The 21,143-nt window shown below is 46.4% G+C and overlaps 1 protein-coding gene across 2 annotated transcripts; it reads right to left on the minus strand.

Moving 5' to 3' along the window:
• Positions 1 to 1,741: 1,741 nt before the first annotated feature.
• On the minus strand, positions 1,742 to 19,538 carry RCN2 (reticulocalbin 2). Of its 2 annotated transcripts, none has more exons than XM_036415615.2 (7): positions 19,348 to 19,538; positions 18,957 to 19,062; positions 10,378 to 10,574; positions 6,857 to 6,970; positions 4,973 to 5,069; positions 3,797 to 3,936; positions 1,742 to 2,737 (listed from the first exon to the last, which is right to left on the minus strand). In XM_036415615.2, the coding sequence occupies exons 1-7, from the start codon at positions 19,474 to 19,476 to the stop codon at positions 2,585 to 2,587; spliced, it is 936 nt and encodes a 311-aa protein (XP_036271508.1). In that variant the 5' UTR covers positions 19,477 to 19,538; the 3' UTR covers positions 1,742 to 2,584. The 2 variants fall into 2 exon arrangements, with proteins under 2 accessions (XP_036271508.1, XP_036271507.1); XM_036415614.2 differs by having other exon boundaries at positions 3,797 to 3,939; positions 19,348 to 19,537.
• Between the last annotated feature and the right edge of the window lie 1,605 nt (positions 19,539 to 21,143).

Raw genomic sequence — 21,143 nt, forward strand, 5'->3', positions numbered from 1 at the left:
TTCCTTGTGACGTCACTCAGGTGCTATTCCCAAGATGCACACTAGAGGCTGCAGGAGAGCATTACCTTTCCTTAGGCTTGGCAGCGCAATGAGACTCCAGACCCTGATAAGAGGCTCACTCTACGATAAATCCTGATATCAGTTACAAAAATTTTAATAGCTGAAACCAGCGTGGCTCAGTGGATAGAGCGTAGGCCTGCGGACTGAAAGGTCCCGGGTTCGATTCCGGTCAGGGGCATGTGCCCTGGTTGCGGGCACATCCCCAGTAGGGGGCGTGTAAGAGGCAGCTGATTTATGATTCTCATCGATGTTTCTAACTCTCTATCCCTCTCTCTTCCTCTCTGTAAAAAATCAAGAAAATATGTTTAAAATATATATATACATATATTTTTTTTATTGATATTTTACAGAGGGGGAGAGGGATAGAGCTAGAAACATCCATGAGAGAGAAACATCGATCAACTGCCTCTTGCACACCCCCTACTGGGGATGTGCCCGCAACCAGGGCACATGCCCCTGACCGGAATCGAACCCGGGACCTCTCAGTCCGCAGGCCTACGCTCTATCCACTGAGCCAAACCGGTTTTGGCAAAATAAATAAATAAAATATATATTTTTAAAAATATTTTTATAGCAGACAGGAAAGGTAAATATCCACTCAGCAAAAACTCAATGTTGAAGCAAATTACTTATACTTTTTTAATAAATTGTACGAGAAATATAATAGTAACAGAATTCTCACCCTACAAATAAAACATGAATTCCTCGCCTTCTCACTTTTCTTATTCCTTCCAAACACAGAAAGTTGAACTGCTAAATAAGGTCAAAACTGACCATTTGGGCCTACCCAGTTTTAGGTCAGCAGATAGAGTGTCAGACTGCAGACCGAAGGGTCCCAGGTTCGATTCTGGTTAAGGGCACGGACCTCAGTTGCAGGATTCTCCCTGGCCTGGGCCCTGGTTGGAGCATGTGCAGAAGGCAACCCATCGATGTGTTTCTCTCACACCAATGTTTCTCCCTGTTTTTCCCTCTCTCTCCCACTCTCTCTAAAAATCAATGGGAAAATATCCTCGGTTGAGGATAAACAAAAACACACACACAGCCCTAACCAGTTTGGCTCAGTGATAGAATGTCAGCCTGCGAATTGAAGGGTCCCAGGTTCGATTCCGGTCAAGGGCATGTACCTTGGTTGCGGGCACATCCCTGGTGTGAGGTGTGTAGGAGGCAGCTGATTGATGTTTCTCTCATCGATGTTTCTAATTCTCTATCCCTCTCTCTTTCTCTCTGTAAAAAGTCAATAAAATATATTTTTTTTAAAAACACACACACACACAAACTGACCATTTTTGGTATAAAGAAATGTTTACCAAATATGATTTAACTTAGTATAACTGATATTGAGCTCTACTGGTGATTTCAACCTGTATAATTCTTTTTCTTTTAAATATATTTTATTGATATTTTACATAGAGGAGGAAGGGAGAGAGATAGAGAGCTAGAAATGTCGATGAGAGAGAAACATTGACCAGCTGCCTCTTGCACACCCCCTACCGGGGATGTGCCCGCAACCAATGTACATGCCCTTGACTGGAATCGAACCTGGGACCTTTCAGTCCACAGACCGACGCTCTATCCACTGAGCCAAACCGGTTTCGGCCAACCTGTGTAATTCTTACCACTATTTCTAGCCCCAAACAGCACAACCATATTTGCTACAATAGCAACTGAAATGTATCCAGTATACTTTTAATTATGATATTCTTTTATTAAAAAAAAAATACAAGTATGGAACAAGAATAATTTAACAGTGTTCTAGAACACTCGCTACCAAAATACAGGAATGGATAAGGCGGGATAGTGTAACAACAGAACAAAAACCTATGTGAAATTCAAGGTTTACCCGGAAGATTAAAGAAAACTAACAAACATTTAAAAAGATAGGACCTTTCATTTTTTTAATCAGTCAGAAGAGAAGAGTTCAAAACAATACCAAGGTCCACACACCATAGAGCTATGGTTACGCGTTAAATATAATTACTATCTAGAAGTATGCAAAAATATAAAGTTCTATTTCATACAGTAAAACCCTTGATAGAAACCATTTTAAAATTAAGCAGAACTTCTCAACCTAGGTGTGAGGTATAAGTTTTTCTACAGGTTCCTTTAAAGGTTTTTGTTGTGTGTGTGTTTTTAACAAAACGCTACATCTAAAAACAACGTAATCCCGTCGGCTCTCCAATTAATGCTACTTAAAGAAAGAAAAGTGTATAGCTCAGCCACATACTCCTTTAGGCCTCTCTGAAATAAATGTTCCATTTTTCAAGTATGGAACTGGAACTCAAAGTATCCCGCAGCACAGCACTGAAGAGAAGGCGAATACAGGAAAGACTTGGCTGTCTGTCATATGGCACAACATTGTTTTCTCCGACACGTTTTTGAAATACACACCAGAGTTTCGTTTTTCTCCTCCAAGGCCAGAATTATCATCTACGTTAAGATACGGCTGGTGGCTGTAGGACCCCAGAGCGGAAAATAACCGCGTCGATGTGGTATCGCAAATGTAACACCGGTAAGAAACTACGGATCAGAGCTCGTCGCGGTGGAAATACTCATCGTGAAGCTGGCGGCCATAGTCTGTGGCCTCGCTGGTGAGGAACAAGTCCTGGTTCTCCAGAATCTCCGCCTCGGAGAGCTTCCTGTCATTGTTCAGATCCATCTCGTCGATGAGGTGGAGAGCCTTGAACAAACGTCATTCAATGTGTCAGGTGCAATTCATAGTTTCAGCAAGATGTGCACATTTCAATGGGTGTTAGATTTGTCAGAGCCATTCATACTTTCATTCATTCACGGTTTGCACCGTATTTTTAAAGGAGCCTGTGAGCAATAAAAGAATCACTCATCAAAATGATTATTGCATGCCGGGACCGGTTTGGCTCAGTGGATAGAGCGTCAGCCTGCAGACTGAAAGGTCCCAGGTTCGATTCCGGTCAAGGGCATGTACCTTGGTTGCGGGCACATCCCCAGTAGGGGATGTGCAAGAGGCAGCTGATCTATTATTCTCTTTCATCAATGTTTCTAGTTCTCTATTCCTCTCTCTTCCTTTCTGTGAAAAATCAATAAAATATATATATTTTTTTAAAAAGATTATTGCTCCGTTCAAGTACTCACTGTCTGAGTAAATGAAAACATTACAGACTGTCACAGGGTCTGTCTCCGGCTTCTCTCATTATCTCCTTTGCTAATTTCCGCTGGGTTCTGTCTCAAGTCTGACTCAGGATATCTCTAAGTTAAGCAACATGAACATAACCATTCTGAGCCCCTACAGGCAAATACAAAGTTTATTTTTCTAACTGTCCTATCAAATGAATACATGATGCAATTTTAACTTGCTTGTCCCTTGACGATCTAAAACAGCTCATAGATTTAAATCAAGAAAGAGCAATGTGCCGAAACCGGTGTGGCTCAGTGGTAGAGCGTCGGTCTGCGGACTGAAAGGTCCCGGGTTTGATTCCGGTCAAGGGCATGTACCTGGGTTGCGGGCACATCCCCAGTAGGGGGTGTGCAAAAGGCAGCTGGTCGATGTTTCTCTCTCATCGACGTTTCTAGCTCTCTATCTCTCTCCCTTCCTCTCTTGCGAAAAATCAATAAAATATATATTTAAAAAAAAAAAAAAAAAAGAGCAATGCATTGATCCTTAAAAATGTAAGTGCTTCTTTCTTTGGCTCACACACTTGAGCTTCCTTTCCCACCCACAGTGACACACACACAGGGGAGGGTGTCACTCGGGAGCGCTCACCTCTTCCTGGGCGATGCCCTGGTTGTTGGGCACCACCCAAGACAGCAGCTCTTGAGGGTCCAGCCTGCCGTCCGAATCCTTGTCGTAATCATTCAGGAATCTATCTTTCTCAACAAGTATCCACTCTGGGTCTTCATTGGCTGCTTTAGATGAAAAGAAATCAACAACAAATACACATGTAAGAATATCACATGTATATAATGAGGCATTGGATATATCCCTAGAATAAAAGGAATGAATGTAAAGCCTACTACATAAAAAATGCCCAAAGAAACAAAAATATTTAACTGAAAAGTGCTAAAATAAGTACAAACTATACAGTCATTTTCAACAGTGACACACAGGTCTAAGCAACTCTGACTTTTGAAATCGTTGCATATTCTCACAAACTAGTAATTTTATCAACTGCTATTTGTTATATCTGCTTTTCCCAAATTTGATCTGGGTAAAACTGTTTGCATGTCACGTGGCTACATAAAGCTTCTCGCCTTTCTTACAGAGCAATGCTGCCTGTCACTTCAAAGGACCTTCCCAGTAAGCGGTGCTTTTAGGCAACAATTCTGGAAGAAATTCTGAGAAAAGACATATACAAACTCCTGAAATTTCAGACAACCATAAGTCACCTTCCACAGTCCACACCGGTGTTCACGGTATTTATACTTATTTCTCTTTTAAGATCTACATCAAAAGATACAGGATTTTGTTTTAAAATATCAACCGCCGAGCCGAAACCGGTTTGGCTCAGTGGATAGAGCATCGGCCTGCGGACTGAAGGGTCCAAGGTTCGATTCCGGTCAAGGGCATGTATATTGGTTGTGGGCACATCCCCAGTAGGGGGCGTGCAAGAGGCAGCTGATCGATGATTCTCATCGATGTTTCTAAGTATCTCTCTCCCTTCTTCTCTGTAAAAAATCAGTAAAATATATTTTTTTTTTAATAAAAATATCATCTTTCCTTCCTCCCCACTGGATTTGACAATCACACTGTATGAGTCTGGAAAGGAAAACGTGCCAGGGCCCAGATGGGCTCTGAGAGGAGCAGGACAGCATTCTGGGGTGACCTCCACATGTGGGGTTTTGCTCGTCTCACTGGGCAGAACGAGCAGCCATTGGGCGAGTGCTTTTGGCTCCATTTTCTTTCTTTCTGTTGCGTTTGCCCCTCTGCCAGCACACTTACCTGGGTCCCGCCTGTAGTCCCCTAGGAATTCTTCCAAACTGACAAATCCATCCCCGTCTTTGTCATGTTCTTCTAAAGCCTCTTCGATGACGAATTCCTAGCACAGAAATAAGTTAGCAACGACGTTTCCAATCCCACCACCATCCGGGTCACTCCTACTGCAGAACTGCTTTCGCAGCCGTCCTCTGGATGGTCTGTGCTGGCAAACACGGATTGGAAGCAGGAACACAACACCACCATGTGGTAAATCCAGCATCCTCAGGCTGTGTGGTTAGGGTCCCCGCTCCTCTGAAACCACCTCAGCGCTGACCGCATTTTCCTCCTCCTCAACGACATCTCCGAGTACCCCTCTTCTTTTTTTTTTTTTTTTTTTTTTTTTAATATATTTTATTGATTTTTCACAGAGAGAAGAGAGAGAGATAATCAGAAACATTGATGAGAAAGAATCATCCATCAGCTGCCTCCTGCACACCCTCTACTGGGGATGTGCCAGCAACCAAGGTCCATGCCCTTGACCGGAATCGAACCTGAGACCTTTCAGTCCGCAGGCCGACGCTCTATCCACTGAGCCACACCGGTTTCGGCTACCCCTCCTCTTTAACTCTGCTTTTCGCCCAAACCATGAGAACCCCGAGTCTTTCTCTTTGCACAGAACTGTTGTTCTAGCTCCAGATCTAAAATGTATCTGTTGAAGAGTGAGATTGCTGGAGCATGCTTCCAGGGAGGCCGTGGACTCTGCTCAGATAAGAGTTATCAGTGCTGACTAGGCCAGGCCTGGAGATACGGTCTCATGGCCCCGTCCCAGCATGCAGGCCTTCTTTCATAGACCACTGTTGAAAGGGCAGAGCAGGACTCTCCTTTTGTGTAACTATCATCATGTGTAACTATGTTCCCGACATGACCCCTTTCCGAGAAAAACCACAGAATGTGTCCGTTACCCAACCCACCCTTAAATCAGCCCATACAAACGCAGAGGGAGCCGAAACCGGTGTGGCTCAGTGGATACAGCATCGGCCTGTGGACTGAAAGGTCCCACGTTCCATTCCAATCAAGGGCATGTACCTTGGTTGCGGGCACATCCCCAGTGGAGGGTGTGCAGGAGGCAGCTGGTCGATGTTTCTCTCTCATCGATGTTTCTAACTCTCTATTCCTCTCCCTTCCTCTCTGTAAAAAAATCAATAAAATATATTTTTTTTTAAAAATAAAATTATAGCCGAGACCGGTTTAGCTCAATGGATAGAGCCTCGGCTTGGGGACTGAAGGGACCCGGGTTCGATTCCGGTCAAGGGTATGTACCTTGGTCGCAGGCATATCCCCAGTGGGGGGTGTGCAGGAGGCAACTGATCGATGACTCTCTCTCATGGATATTTCTAACTCTCTATCTCTCTCCCTTCCTCTCTGTACAAAATCAATAAAATATTTTAAAAAATAATAATAATAAAATAAAATTATAGCCGAAACCGGTTTGGCTCAGCGGTAGAGCGTCCGTCTGCGGACTGAAAGGTCCCGGGTTCGATTCCGGTCAGGGGCATGTACGTTGGTTGCGGGCACATCCCCGGTAGGGGGTGTGCAAGAGGCAGCTGGTCAGTGTTTCTAGCTCTCTACCTCTCCCCCTTCCTCTCTGTAAAAAGTCAATAAAAATATATTGAAAATAATAATAAATAAAATTAAATTATAAATAAATAAGTAAAATAAAAACTCAGTCCTTTACCTTCTCCCTCCCAATAAGCAGCCTCCACCCCGAGCCCTCCTTCCCAGTCCAAACCTCTCCGAGATACGGTCCCGTCTCTCACAATTCTGGCTGGATGCAATTCTGGATCACCAGCTAAAGCAGGTCTCAAGTCCTGGCCTCTCAACAACTCAATGAAAACTGCTCTTCCTTACCGTCATATAATCAACCTCTTCAGGATGCTCGAAAGCAATGAATTCTTCAAGATTTAAACCGGGATCCGAGTCCTGGTTAGCCTTTTCGAACCGCTTCTTGTCCTTTAGATGAAGCTTGGGAAATGAGATATTGAACACGTTTAAAGGTCTCATCACAACACATAATTGTGAATACCACCTCCAAAAGTACAAACCATGCGGAATCTGAAGTGCATTTTCATTCGTTATTTTATCTTCACATCATCCCTCTGACGGTTGTTTGGGGAAATGACGTTTATTAGAAGCAGCAGTGCAGTCAGAGCGGCTAGGAGCGATTCCAGCAATGCCACTTACCAGCTGCTCCTTCCGGCACTCAGCTTCCCTCCCCTGGTCTCCTCAGCTATACAGTGGGGACCGTCTGACACCAAAAGCAAAGGCAACAACCGCAAAAGTCAACAAGAAGGCCCTGGCCAGTGTGGCTCAGTGGGTGGGGTGTCATTCTGCGAGCCAGAGGCTGCCGGGTTGATTCTGGCCAGGGCACATGTGTGCTCGGTGGTGGGCTCAGTGCCTGGGCGCAGGTGTGAAGGAGGCAGCCGGTTGATATCTTGCTCTCACATCAATGTTTCTCTCTCCCTCCACCTCAGCGCGTGCACTGGGCTACTAGTTTCATGTAAGTGTGAAAGGCAACAATATTCCTTTAAATTAACACAGAACTGCCGAGGCTGGTTTGGCTCAGTGGATGGAGCGTCGGCCTGCAGCCTGAGGGGTCTCGGGTTCGATTCCGGTCAAGGGCATGTACCTTGGCTGTGGCCACATCCCCAGTGGGGGGCTGATTGATGCCTCTCTCTCATCGATGTTTCTAACTCTCTATCTCTCTCCCTTCCACTCTGTAAAAAATCAACAAAATATATTTTTTAAAAATAAATAAATAAAAATAAATTAACACAGAACTGCTACTATTTCTCCATACTATCATCATCCCACTAGAGGCCCGGGGCATGAAAATTCAGAGACATGGGGGGTGGGGGGGAGGCGGGTCCCCTCAGCCCGGCCTGCCCCCTCTCACAGTCTGGGAGCACTGAGGGGCTGGAGGTGACCCCACTATCAGGGGAAGGTGATCACACCTGTGCTGCTGCCACTGCCGGCAGCGCAAGCCTCAGCCGGTCCTGGCTACCTGAGCTATGGGCAGCCACCATCGCAGGCTTGCCTGTGCCTCAGGCCGGCCCTGGGGGGCTGAAGGGGACTGGGGAACTCTGGAGGCAGGCGTGCAGAGAGGCCAGGTCTGCCCAGGGGCGGGCCTGGCCTTGCCACGTACCTGCCACCCCAGCGGGGCAAAGGGGACTGGGCGCCGCCATTTTGTGGATGTGAGTACCACCATCTTTGAGGGTGTGACAGTCAATTAGCATATTCCCTCCTTATTGGCTGTGGGTGCTGCCATCTTTGCAACAGCGTGGGGGTCAATTACTAACATATTCCCTCTTTATTAGGTAGGATAATCAGACATAAAGACACTACAGTGTGAGGTGGTTCCATATCGGACCCAAAGCTGCCTGAGTGTTAGTGGGGCAGCCGGATGGAAAGCCAGGCAGACCTCTACTCTGGGGCAAACGCCCAGCATGTGCTCAGTCACCAGGAGAGCAACTGGCCTCTGGAGCTCCAGCGGCCCACAGGATTCTAAAGCAAACAGCACAGCCCTGACTGGTTTGGCTCAGTGGATAGAGCATTGGCCTGCAGACTCAAGGGTCCTGGGTTTGATTCTGGTCAAGGGCATGTACCTTGGTTGCGGACACATCCCCAGTAAGGGGAATGCAGGAGGCAGCTGATCGGTGTTTCTCTCTCATCAATGTTTCTAACTCTCTATCACTCTCCCTTTCTCTCTGTAAAAACATCAATAAAATATATTAAAAAAAAAAAAACACAGCATGTACAACCATGACCTATGGCCACAGTAACTAAAAGGTGGGCACCAAAAATAGGTAAGTTAAGGAATTTGAAGCGGCTCAAATGTTTGCCAAATACCCTTGACTAATAATAATATCTTGGGACATAATGGTTTGCAACTAGGTGCTTGGCTTTCTATTTTTCCACATAAGAAAAACTATCGTTTTAAGAAAAAGACTGTAAAATTAATTTGAAATACAAAAGTACTTAAAATAGCAATTTCTGAAGAAAACAGTCATTTGTCTTGAAAAGTTCTATTTACTAAACAAATGTTTCCTAAATATTGTCCTCCTCAGCTCTGCTGAAGCAGCATGTATTTAAACAAATTAAACCATGAGAGGCAACAGAACTACGGTCACACAGAATCTTCAAAAATGAGTTATTAGCTGAAACCGGTGTGGCTCAGTGGATAGAGCATTGGCCTGCGGACTGAAAGGTCCCAGGTTCGATTCCAGTAAAGAGCCTGTACCTTGGTTGCGGGCACATCCCCAGTAGGGGGTGTGCAAAAGGCAGCTGATCGATGTTTCTAACTTTCTATCCCTCTCTCTTCCTCTCTGTAAAAACTCAATAAAATATTTTTTTTAAATGGGTTATTAAAAAAGGGTGGAGCCACTATGGAAGACAGTATTGCAGTTCCTCAAAAAATTAAAATAACATCACCCTACGATGCAACAATTCCAACTACACTTCTGGGTATATTCCCTCCAAAAACTTAAAGTAGGGTCTCGAACAGATATTTGCACACCCATGTTCATATCTATCTATCTATCCATCCATCCATCCATCCATCCATCCATCCATCTATCTAAAAGTCTGAGCAACCATTACACGACCAAAGGACCAGAGCAACTGGTGGGCCAGTTGCTATGATGCATACTGACCACCAGGGGGCAGACACTAATGCAGGAGCTTCCCCTTGGTGAGTCCGCTCCCATAGCCAACCTCCCCCTGTCCTCTCCCCCTGGCCAGCAAACCTCCCATGGTCCCTCCCCGCCAGGCAGGCTCAGTTCAGGAGCGGGCGAGATGGCCCAGAGAGTCCCCGACTGCAGGCCAGGCCTAGGGACCCCACCTGTGTAGGCATTTCACGCACCGGGTTCTAGTCATTAACAATAGCCAAAAAGTTGACGCAAATCCAGGTGTCCACGTATAGATGAATGGATAAACAAAATACAGTATGCACCTGCACTAGCGTATGATCCACGCCGAGACCGGTTTGGCTCAGTGGATAGAGCGTCGGCTTGGGGACTGAAGGGTCCCGGGTTCTATTCCGGTCAAGGGCATGTACCTTGGTTGTGGGTATACCCCCAGTAGGGGGTGTGCAAGAGGCAGCTGATCAATGACTCTCCCTCATCCATGTTTCTAACTCTGTATCTCTCTCCCTCCTCTCTGTATAAAATCAATAAAATATATATTAAAAAAAAAAAAATAGAGTATGATCCAGTCTTAAAAAGGGGCAGCCCTCACAGGAGGCAACCAATCAGTCTCTCTCTCACACCGATGTTTCTCTCTCCCTCTCTCTCTCTCTCTCTCTCTCTCTCTCTCTGTCTCTTCCCCCCACTTCCACTCCCTCGTTCAAAGGCAGTCTGTACGCATGCTCTCACCTGCCTGAAGGACTCCTCTTCCGCGTCGTCCAGAGCTGTGTTCTCGTCAAAGTCAATCACGCGGTCGTACATCTGGATGTTGTATTCGTCCCAGGACACGCTCCCATCGCTGTTCTTATCGTATTCCACAAACTGCTGTTTTGCCTCTTGCATCGCATAATGTTTAAAGGACATCTGAATCCACGAACTGAGCTCACCTAGGGGAATGTCCCAGAACACAATAGGTGTTAACCGTAATTCTCACACTTTGAGGGTTTCTAGACGGTCTCTCAGTGAAAACACACACACACAAAATTCAGTGTCTGCAAATACGGAATGAGAGCAGACTTAGCAGTGTTCACAGAAACACGAGGGGGAGATGGGGAGCGCGTTTGGATCTCAGACGTTATAAAATGTGATTTAAAGAGAAGTAAGCTGCTCAAGGACACAGTTTGGGCATGATTTATTCCCTGAGGTTTTCCAAATACATGGGAAGCCCCTGACTCCTTAAGTACTTAGTAAAAGATTTACCAATCGAACAAAACCAGTGTGTTTCAGTAGATAGAGCGTCGGCCTGCGGACTGAAAGTTCTCAGGTTCGATTCCGGTCAAGGGCATGTACATTGGTTGCGGGCACATCCCCAGTAGGGAGTGTGCAGGAGGCAGCTGATCGATGTTTCTAACTCTCTATCCCTCTCCTTTCCTCTCTGTAAAAAAAAAATCAATAAAATATGTTAAAAAAAAAAAAAAAAAAGATTATCCCTGAAACTGCAAGTACCGTATTTTTCAGACCATAAGACGCACTTTTTTTCCCCCAGAAGTGGGGAGAAAAAGTCCCTGCGTCTTATGGTCCAAACATAGCCTACACATACACTTTAAAAAAAAGTTTTTTTACTTGCCCGGCTCTGTGTGGTCTCTGTGTGCTTGCCCGGCTCTAAAATGGTTCTAAATGCTGCTGTTTACTTTACAGGGTTGATTACATGTGTTTATGACTGTGATGTTGGGTTTTAATGCACATAAAATATTTTAGGACACTATTTGTTTCAGAATCTTTTTTTCTTCATTTCCCTTCTCTAAAAACTGGTGCGTCTTATGGTCCGGAGCGTCTTATGGTCCGAAAAATACGGTAACTTTTGCTATCATAAATCCATCATGAAGCACAAATCTTTGAATCCATTTATTTTAATAAGTATTAGAAAAAAGTGGTTTCCATTTGCAAAAGTAACATGAAATTTTCCTTTAAAATAAATTTAACATTAAGTTGAATCAATACTACACTAAGAAAATAATCCATGGAGTCGTTCCAAGATGGCTGACAGGTAAACACCTAGCTGCAGCCGCACACAGCAATTTCAATAAAATACAACTAAAATGTAAAATGGACGTTACCCAGAACTACAGGAAAGTCTACAAATGGAAGTCTACAAATGTAGACTGGAAATTCTACAATGAGAAGCAAGGAGAAAACCAGAAAGAAGCGCGGAGGAACTGGAAAAGCCTAAGGTATGGATACACGCGTCGCGCGGAGAGGACGGAGCCAGAGAGGAAGGGCGGGGCGGCTGAGTGCCTGGCTGGCGTTCCCTAGCGGGAAGGAGATAAAAGCTCCGACTGTGCTGGGCCCCACTTCCGACTGCTCTGAACCCCAGTTCTAGGCCAGACCCCAGGGACCCAGGCTCACACAGAGGGAGCTGGGCTGTAAGGAGGAGCTGCGAAAGGAGGTCCCGGCGGCGCGCACACTGCGCGCAGAGAAGGGATGGCCGGCTGTGCCGCGGGAATGCCCAGGCAGGAAGGAGACTGGGGCTCCAGACTGCTCTGAACACCACCTCCAATCCCACTACCAACTGAACTGAACCCCAATACCGGGCTCATTGGGGGAGAGCACAGACTGTTTGGCAACAGGCGAAAATCGAGGGCACCTCTCTCTCCGAGGTGCTGGCAGCGAGTACTGAAGGACCCGCATAGGGCGGGGCTGACGGAAGCCAAGGCTGTAGGCTCCACCCTAAAACCCCGCCCCATCCAAGCAGAACACAGAGACTTTTAAGGCTACCAACTCAGGAAAGCTGCAAAAATGCCAAGACGAAATAGATCACAAACGAAAGAAATGGAGGACAAAAAGCGACTGGATATAGAGTTCATATCTACGATTATAAGGTTTTTCAAGAATTTCCTAGAAAAGATGGATAAGACCTATGAGGATATGAAAAGGGATCAACTATAATTAATAAGGAATCAACAAGAAATGATAAGGGATCAACAAGAAATAAAGAATACATTGACTGAAATAAAAAATATTATACAGAGTCCTAAAAACAGAATGGAAGATCACAAGAATCAAGTCAAAGATTTGGAACCAGAAGACATTCCTCCGCAGAAGCTAGAAGGCAAGAGAATCCAGAAAACTGAAGATAATGTAAGAAACCTCTGGGACAACTTCAAGCGAACCAACATCAGAATTATGGGGGTCCCAGAAGATAAGAGAGAGCAAGATACTGAAAACATATTGAAAGAAATAGTGACAGAAAACTTCCCCCACCTGGTGAAAGAATTAGACTTACAAGTTCAGGAAGCACACAGAACTCCAAACAAAAGGAATCCAAAGAGGATCACACCAAGACACATCATAATTAAAATTCCAAGAGCAAAAGACAAAGAGAGAATATTAAAAGCAGCAAGAGCAAAGAAGGTAGAATTTCCCTCCTATAAAGGAGCACCTATATGATTGTCAGCTGACTTCTTAACAGAAACCATGCAGGCCAGACGGGAATGGCAAGAAATATTCAAGGTGATGAATAGTAAGAACCTACAGCCAAAAATACTCTATCCAGCAAAGCTATCACTCAGAATCAAAGGTCAGATAAAGAGCTTCACTAATAAAAAAAAGCTAAAGGAGTTCATCACCGCCAAACCAGAATTATATGAATGGCTGAAGGGGGTTCTTTCAGAAGAGAAAGTAAATAAAGATAAAAATTATGAACAACAAATGAATCTAAAAACCAAGAAAATTAAAAAAAATCTGATGAACAATATTAACTGTTGAATATAATATGATCAGAGATATGGAAGGGGAGTGAACTGACGATTCTTGGGGAAAAGGGGAGAGGGGGATGTGGGAAGAGACTGAACATAAACTGTGCACCTATGGATGAGGACAATGGGGAGTGGGGAAAGGGCAGAGGGTGGGGTGGGAACCTGGTGGAGGAGAGCAATGGTGGGGGGGGGGAAAAAGGAACATTTATAATAATATGAACAATAAAAATTTATTTAAAAAAATGGGCTTCTGTTTAAATGTTGAAATATATATATATATATATGTTGTGAATTTAAGGAGTCTACAATTACCTATAAGTTTTACAGAACCACCTGCTTTTGGTGATTGTAAATAAACTCTCAAAACTTCCTTGAGCCGAAACCGGTTTGGCTCAGTGGTAGAGCATCGGTCTGCGGACTGAAAGGTCCCAGGTTCGATTCTGGTCAAGGGCATGTACCCGTGTTGCGGACACATCCCAGTGGGGGGTGTGCAAGAGGCAGCTGGTCGATGTTTCTCTCTCATCGACGTTTCTAGCTCTCTATCTCTCTCCTTCCTCTCTGTAAAAAATCAATAAAATATATTTTATATAAAAAACTTCCTTGAAAGGCTCCATACAGAATGTGTCAATTGACAGGAAAACTTAATAAATTAGTAATTAAATACATTATAAAAAAAAAAAAGTAAAGAATCCATGATAAGTAGATATGGCCTAAATTGTGAAATGGTCTTCAAGTGACTCAAGTTGAGAAACACTTATACTCCCTTTAACCGTGACACAGAACATCGGGAGGAGACTTTAACACAGACATGGTGATTAGCAATTATGACCTATGCGCTTCTTGCAACAGCTGTCTGTCCTAACTAGGCACCTGAAAAGTTTCTAAATCTCAAACGTCTACTTTCAGATCAATTATTAAAAATCTATTCATAGAGCCGAAACCGGTTTGGCTCAGTGGATAGAGCGTCAGCCTGCAGACTGGAAGGTCCCAGGTTCGATTCCGGTAAAGGGCATGTACATTGGTTGCGGGCACATCTCCAGTAGGGGGTGTGCAAGAGGCAGCTGGCCGATGTTTCTCTCTCATCGATGTTTCTAGCTCTCTATCCCTCTCCCTTCTTCTCTGTAAAAAAAATCAATAAAATATATTTTTAAAAATCTATTCATAGAGATTTTTAATATACCACATTGTAGAAAAAGCGGAGAAAACAGATATTTGCCAAGATGGCAGGAGTATGCCATTTGGTTTAAAGAGTGGTATTCTTCCACTGACCTAGGGGAGGTCAGGTGAATATAAAAAGGCACTTTTTTCGGTCTCCCCTGAAACTCTAAATCAGGGCAGAATAATAATGACAGCATCCAATGTATTCAACAATCTCTCTATAATAATAAACGGGTAATATGCTAATTAGATGGGACATCTTCCAGACCTCATTCCGGACGCCCTTCCGGACAAAGCCAGCCCGGGTCCTGGGTACCTGCCGACGGCCGGAGGAGGGAAGCCTGGGTCCTGGGTGCCAGAGGGAAGCCGGTGCTGGCAGCCAGCAGTGGCAGCAGAAGGGAAGGCCTACTCTTGCGTGAATTTCATGCATCAGGGCCTCTAGTTACTATTATATAACAGGTTGTTTATATACATTGTCTCCAACCTTCAAAACAAGGCAATTATCATCACTATTTTAAAGTTCAGGAAATGGAGGGTTTTGGGTTTTTTTTAATATTTTATTGATTTTTCACAGAGAGGAAGAGAGAGAGAGATAGAGAGTTAGAAACATCGATGAGAGAGAATCATCATCGATCAGCTGCCTCTTGCACACCCCCCACTGGGGATGTGCCTGCAACCAAAGTCCATGCCCTTGACTGGAATCGAAGCTGGGACCTTTCAGTCCACAGGCTGATGCTCTATCCACTGACCCACATGGGCTTTGGTAGGAAATAGAGGTTTCGATTTGAGGACTCACACCTAGTAAGTGATCAGTCGATTGAGTGCACATTCAACATACCTTTGGCCTCAAAGCACAAACTCCTGCCACTGACAGTTGCTGTCTCTCAAGAACCTAAGTCCAGTCCTGGACCATAAAGTGCAAACTGGCAAAATTTCCAGAAAGGTCCCAACAATGAAGGTCCCCTCCAGTCTACGTGGAGCTTGCCACGGCACAGCAGAACGCAGAATGGCAGTGACCAGAAACGTGGGTTCACGGCAGCTCTGCCGTAAGGGCGTGTTTACCCTCGTGAGTTTCTGCTTTCTTCTCTGTATAATGAACGTTTGGAGTAAGTTCGTTTTAACTTTAACGTTTTTGGGGGGGAAATTTTTTTTAATATATTTTATTGGTTTTTTTACAGAGAGAAAGGGAGAGAGAGAGAGTTAGAAACATCAATGAGAGAGAAACACCCATCAGCTGCCTCTTGCACGTCCCTTACTGGGGATGTGCTTGCAACTAAGGAACATGCCCTTGACTGGAATTGAACCTGGGACCCTTCAGTCCGCAGGCTGACACTCTATCCACTGAGCCAAACTGGTTTCTGCATCTTTTTGAAATATTTACTACTAAATATTTGAGTATATGGAGGCCCTTACAAACAGGTACCATGAAGTCTTCCAAATCAACTTGTTCTGTGTGCTTTCTAACCAAAGATGAACCCATTCTTATTAGATATTAGAGAGTAAGCTTTTCTTGTTCTTAAAAAGACTTGTTGCATATGAATTAAGTTTATGACAAATCATTACCGCTAAAGAGGCCCTAACAAACTTAATTCATATGCAACAAGTATAAGTACCAAAACCTCAATACTCCAGAAGGCACCAATGTGGATACTTCATTGACAACAAATCTTAAATGTATCCATTTGTAATATTCTCTCAGCAATTTTGTTCCTTAGATGCTGAGCCGCATTGAAACAGGCTACAACAAACTAGCTTCTATTTAATATTATTAAAATAATAGAGCCCCAGGGAGGTCCCTCATCCCAGCCTTCCCCCTCACAGTCCAGGAGCCCTCAGGGGCAGGAGGCAACGCCCCCATCACAGCTCTGCTGCCACTGCCGGCAGCGCCAACCTCGGCCGGCCCTGGTTACCTGAGCCTCGGGCAGCCCTGGGCGGCTGGGCAGCCACCATCTGAGGCTTGCCTGTAGTTCAGGCGGGTCCTAGGTGGCTGGAAGACTAAGGGGACTGGGGGACTCTGAAGGCAGGTGCACAGCAAAGGGCTGAGGGGACTGGGCCCTGCCATCTTGTGGCTGTTGGCACCACCATTTTGAGGGCGAGTCAATTAGCATATTCCCTCCTTATTGGCTGTGGGTGCCACCATATTTGTGATGGCATGAGGTTCAATTAGCATATTTCCCACTTTATTAGATAGGATTCTTCTAATAATTTGTACATTTCACTTCGAACTACAGAATCTACCCAAGAACACTTAGATGTTTGTTTTGGTTTGGGTTTTGGTTTTTAATATATTTTATTGATTTTTTACAGAGAGGAAGGGAGAGGGAGTATTAGAAACGTCGATGAGAGAGAAACATCGACCAGCTGCCTCTTGCACATCCCCTACTGGGGATGTGCCCGCAACCGATGTACATGCCCTTGATCGGAATCGAACCTGGGACCTTTCAGTCCGCAGACCGACGCTCTACCACTGAGACAAACCAGTTTTGGCCACTTAGATTTTTTTTTTTTTTTAATTGATTTTTGTACAGAGAAGAAGGGAGAGAAACAGAGTTAAAAACATCGATGAGAGTCATCGATCAGCTGCCTCTTGCACACCCCCTACTGGGGATATACCCACAACCAAGGTACATGCCCTTGACCGGAATCGAACCCGGGACCCTTCAGTCCCCAAGCCGAGGCTCTATCCATTGAGCCAAACCGGTCTCGGCAGATATTTTAAGTGAAAGATATTAGAAACTGAATTATAATAGGAACAGATTTGGATCTGAGTCCTGGCTTTGCCACTCCATTCAGAAAGGCATTTAATTTCCACCCATGACCTACAGTTTCTTCATCTCCACAAAGGAAGGGACAAGATGATTCTTAGGGCCTCTTTAGCGGTAATGATTTGTCATAAACTTAATTCATATGCAACAAGTCTTTTTGTATTTGCTTGTAAAAGAAGCAAATTCTTATAATTCTAAAAAAATACTTAAAATGAGTCACATTGTTGACACTGATAAAAGTCAGATGAAGAATAGGTGTTTGCTCAAGGTGTAATTTGCGAATACATGTAGGCCCAATGGTGTTTATATATTACTAGAGGCCCAATGCACAAAGATTCGTGGAAGAATGAGCCTTCCTTCCCCTGGCTGCTGGCACTCCCTTCGTTCAGGCCCGAAGTGGCTGGGGCAGTGGGGAATGCCTGCATGCTGCCCCCGCTGCGCAGCGCCTGTGTATGCAAATTAACCCTCCATCTTCGTTGGGTTGATTTGCATACTCACTCATGATTGGCTGGTGAGCATCGCAAAGGTGTGGTCAATTTGCATCCTCCTCTTTTATTAGTGTAGGCTAGAGGCCCGGTGCACGACATTCGAGCCAAGAGGGGGAGGGTCCCTCAGCCCAGCCTGCACCCTCTCCAATCCAGGACCTCGGGGGATTTCTGACTGCCTCTCGCAATCCGGTACCGCTGGCTAACTGCTCGCTGCCTGCCTGATTGCCCCTAACCCACCTCTGCCTGCCTGCCTGATCACCCCTAACTGCTTCCCTACCGGCCCGATCTCCCCTAACTGCTCCTCTGCTGGCCTGATTGCCCCTAACTTCCTCTGCCTTGCCCCGCACCCGGGTCCCAGGATTCCCTCCCTCTGTCTGGCCACAGGCACCCAGGAACCAGGCCGGCTTCACCTGGGCTGGCCACAGCTGCAGGGGACCGTGGGCGGGCAGCTTCGCCTGGACCACAGCCTCAGGCACCCAGGACACGGCCAGGATTGCGGGGCAGGTGGCTTGTCCCTCTCCGGGGCCGCAGCCTGGCTGGTCCTCATTCCTCTCTCCGCAGTGTTGAGTGTCTGAGCCGCCATGGCGGGATGGCACGAGGGAGTGATGACTATTTGCATATTAGCTCTTTATTATAGAGGACTAGAGGCCCAGTGCACAAAATTCACACTTGGGTAGAGTCCCTAGGCCTGGCCGGTGATTAAGGCCAATCTGTGGGGCAACAGCGGGGTGATGGGTGGGGCCCCCACTGGCACCTGCCTATTAGCTCTTTATTATATAGGATGAGAGAGAGTGTGGGTTTTAGTTAGGATCCTGTACCTAAAGACTTCCAAGTACACCAGAGGGAAGGGGGTTGGGTTAGCAAAAGGGGTCAAATATACGGTGGCTGAAGATTTTTACTTTGGGTGGTGGGCACACAGTGCAATATTACAGAAATGTACACCTGAGACCTGTATGATCTTACTAACTAACCAATGTCACCCCAATACATTTAATATAAAAACATAAAGATCTTCAGGTGTAAGTTCTCCTCACTAGGACCTTTATACCCTCTCCAAGTACCTCTAATGTGATGGAGCATTAGCAATGTACCCTCAACAGCCACCCGTCCTAAATGTTTATGTCCATTGTTATTAGTTAGCTGTGTATGTAGGACGTCCTTACTTTCGGTGAGAAAGCCATCTGAGTCCAAGTCAATCTTCTTTACGATCGACTTCAGTCTTTTCTGTTGCTCTTCGGGGGCGAGTTTAACATACTCGTCGACTTCTTCCTTTGGAAGGTAAAGCGATAGACAGGAGAGGGGGGTCAAACATTACTATCGGCGGAGCAAAATGGGGGGGGGGGAGGAAAAGAGGACTAGCAGAGCCTTGCAAGGGAGGGTTTGGGGTGACTCACATCTGCTCTCCAAGGCCCCGGTCCCCACGCGCCTCGAGATCCTGCCCCGCGCGGGAGGGCAGAAGGGATCGGGGCCCGGCGTCCCGCCCAGCGTCCAGCCAGGCCGCCCGGGACCGACCCTCCCAGCCCCGGCCCGGCCCGGCCCGGCTGGCCCACTCACCTGGCCGCCCAGCAGCGCCTCGCGGTCGTAGTCGCTGCGGTGCTCGCCCTGCGCGTCCCCAGCGCCGGCCGCGGGCGCGCACAGCAGCAGCAGCAGCCCCAGGGCCGCGGGCCTCGGGCCCAGCCGCATCCCGCCGGCCGCCGCGGTCACGGAGTGAAGCGGCCGCGAGAGGGGTCGGCGCTCTGCGCAGCGGCGTACGTGGGGGCACGCAGCGCGGAGGGGCGGGGCGCCAGCCCGCGCCGCTGATTGGTCCGCACGGCGCCGGGCTCACCCTGGCGAGGGGGCGGGACCGCTGGAGGGGCGAACCCTCTTGGCACCCTGGGGATCCTGCCAGAAACTGCCTGTGGCGCCCTGCGTCTGCCCGCTTCCCCTGAGCAAGGAAGGGAGGACATTTTAAAAATATATATATATTTTATTGACTTTTTACAGATAGAGATCTAGAAACATCGGTGAGAGAGAAACATCTACCAGCTGCCTCTTGCACATTCCCCCACTGGGGTTGTACCCTCAACCAATGCACATGTCCTTGACATGGAATCGAACCTGGGACACCCCTCCCCCCCCTCAGTCCACAGGCCAATGCTCTATCCACTGAGCCAAACCGGTTTCGGCAGGAAGGCAGGACATTTTGGTGAACAAAGTGGAGCAGCTGGAGAACCAGCCGCCATGTCCATGTCCCAGGCCTCGTCGGCTCCCTGCTGGTTTATGTCACCAGGGAGGCATGCACACACGCAGGTGCTCCAGCCAGATACTGGCATCGGATGCTAAGTGTTGCGGCTTACGCTTCTTTGATCTTGGCCAAGCGACTTGGCTCTTGCAAACCTGTTTGTTTACTTACAAAATGGGCGTGGGGCCCTAAAAGGTGTGGCCTAGTGGATAGAGCGTCAGCCTGTAGAACTGAAGGGTCCCAGGTCCAATTCCAGTTAAGGACATGTACCTGGGTTGCCGGTACATCCCCAGTGGGGGGCATGCAGGAGACAGCTGATCAATGTTTCTGACTCTCCCTCTCCCTCTCTGTAAAAAATCAATACATTATTTTTATTTCTTTAAATATTTTTTATTGATTTTTTACAGAGAGGAAAAGAGACAAATAGAGATCTAGAAACATCCATCAGCTGCCTCTTGCACACCCCCTACCGGGGATATGCCCGCAACCAAGGTACATGCCCTTGACCGGAATCAAACCTGGGACCTTTGAGTCCATAGGCCGACGCTCTATCCACTGAGCCAAACCTGCTTCGGCAAGAAATATATTTTTTAAAAATAAAAAATAAAATGGGCGTAGGAATAAGACTGCCTTAAAGACTGTGAAGTGTAGGAACCCTTAACACGACCCGCATGATTCAGGGCCCACTCAGGGTCCGGTTTCTAGAGGAGGTCGCACACTAAAATAGAGATTAGGAAAGAGTTAATTTGGGACAAATGGGGGGCCAGGCGGGAGTCAACCTCTAGTGCAGGCGTCCTCAAACTTTTTAAAGTGGGTGCCAGATCCCGGTCCCTCAGAGAGCTGGAGGGCCGGACTATATGAACTACTAATTCCTACTGTAACACCTTGGCTGCGCTCACTGCCCAAAAAACCTGGCGGGCTGGATCAGACTCCTTTGCGGGCCGCATGTGGTCCGCGGGCCGTAGTTTGAAGACCCCTGCTAGTGCGAAGACTCTCTATGCTCTGGCCTTGCTATCCCTTTTATTGAGGCTGCTATGGGATACACCCAGTACCCTGAAGCAGCTTTGGGAAACACCCATAGCCCTCAGGCAGATAATAATCGGATGGATTATAATATCAGTAAGAATTT

This window comes from Pipistrellus kuhlii, unplaced genomic scaffold (assembly GCF_014108245.1).
Source record: "Pipistrellus kuhlii isolate mPipKuh1 unplaced genomic scaffold, mPipKuh1.p scaffold_m20_p_50, whole genome shotgun sequence".
NCBI classification, from domain to species: domain Eukaryota; kingdom Metazoa; phylum Chordata; class Mammalia; order Chiroptera; family Vespertilionidae; genus Pipistrellus; species Pipistrellus kuhlii.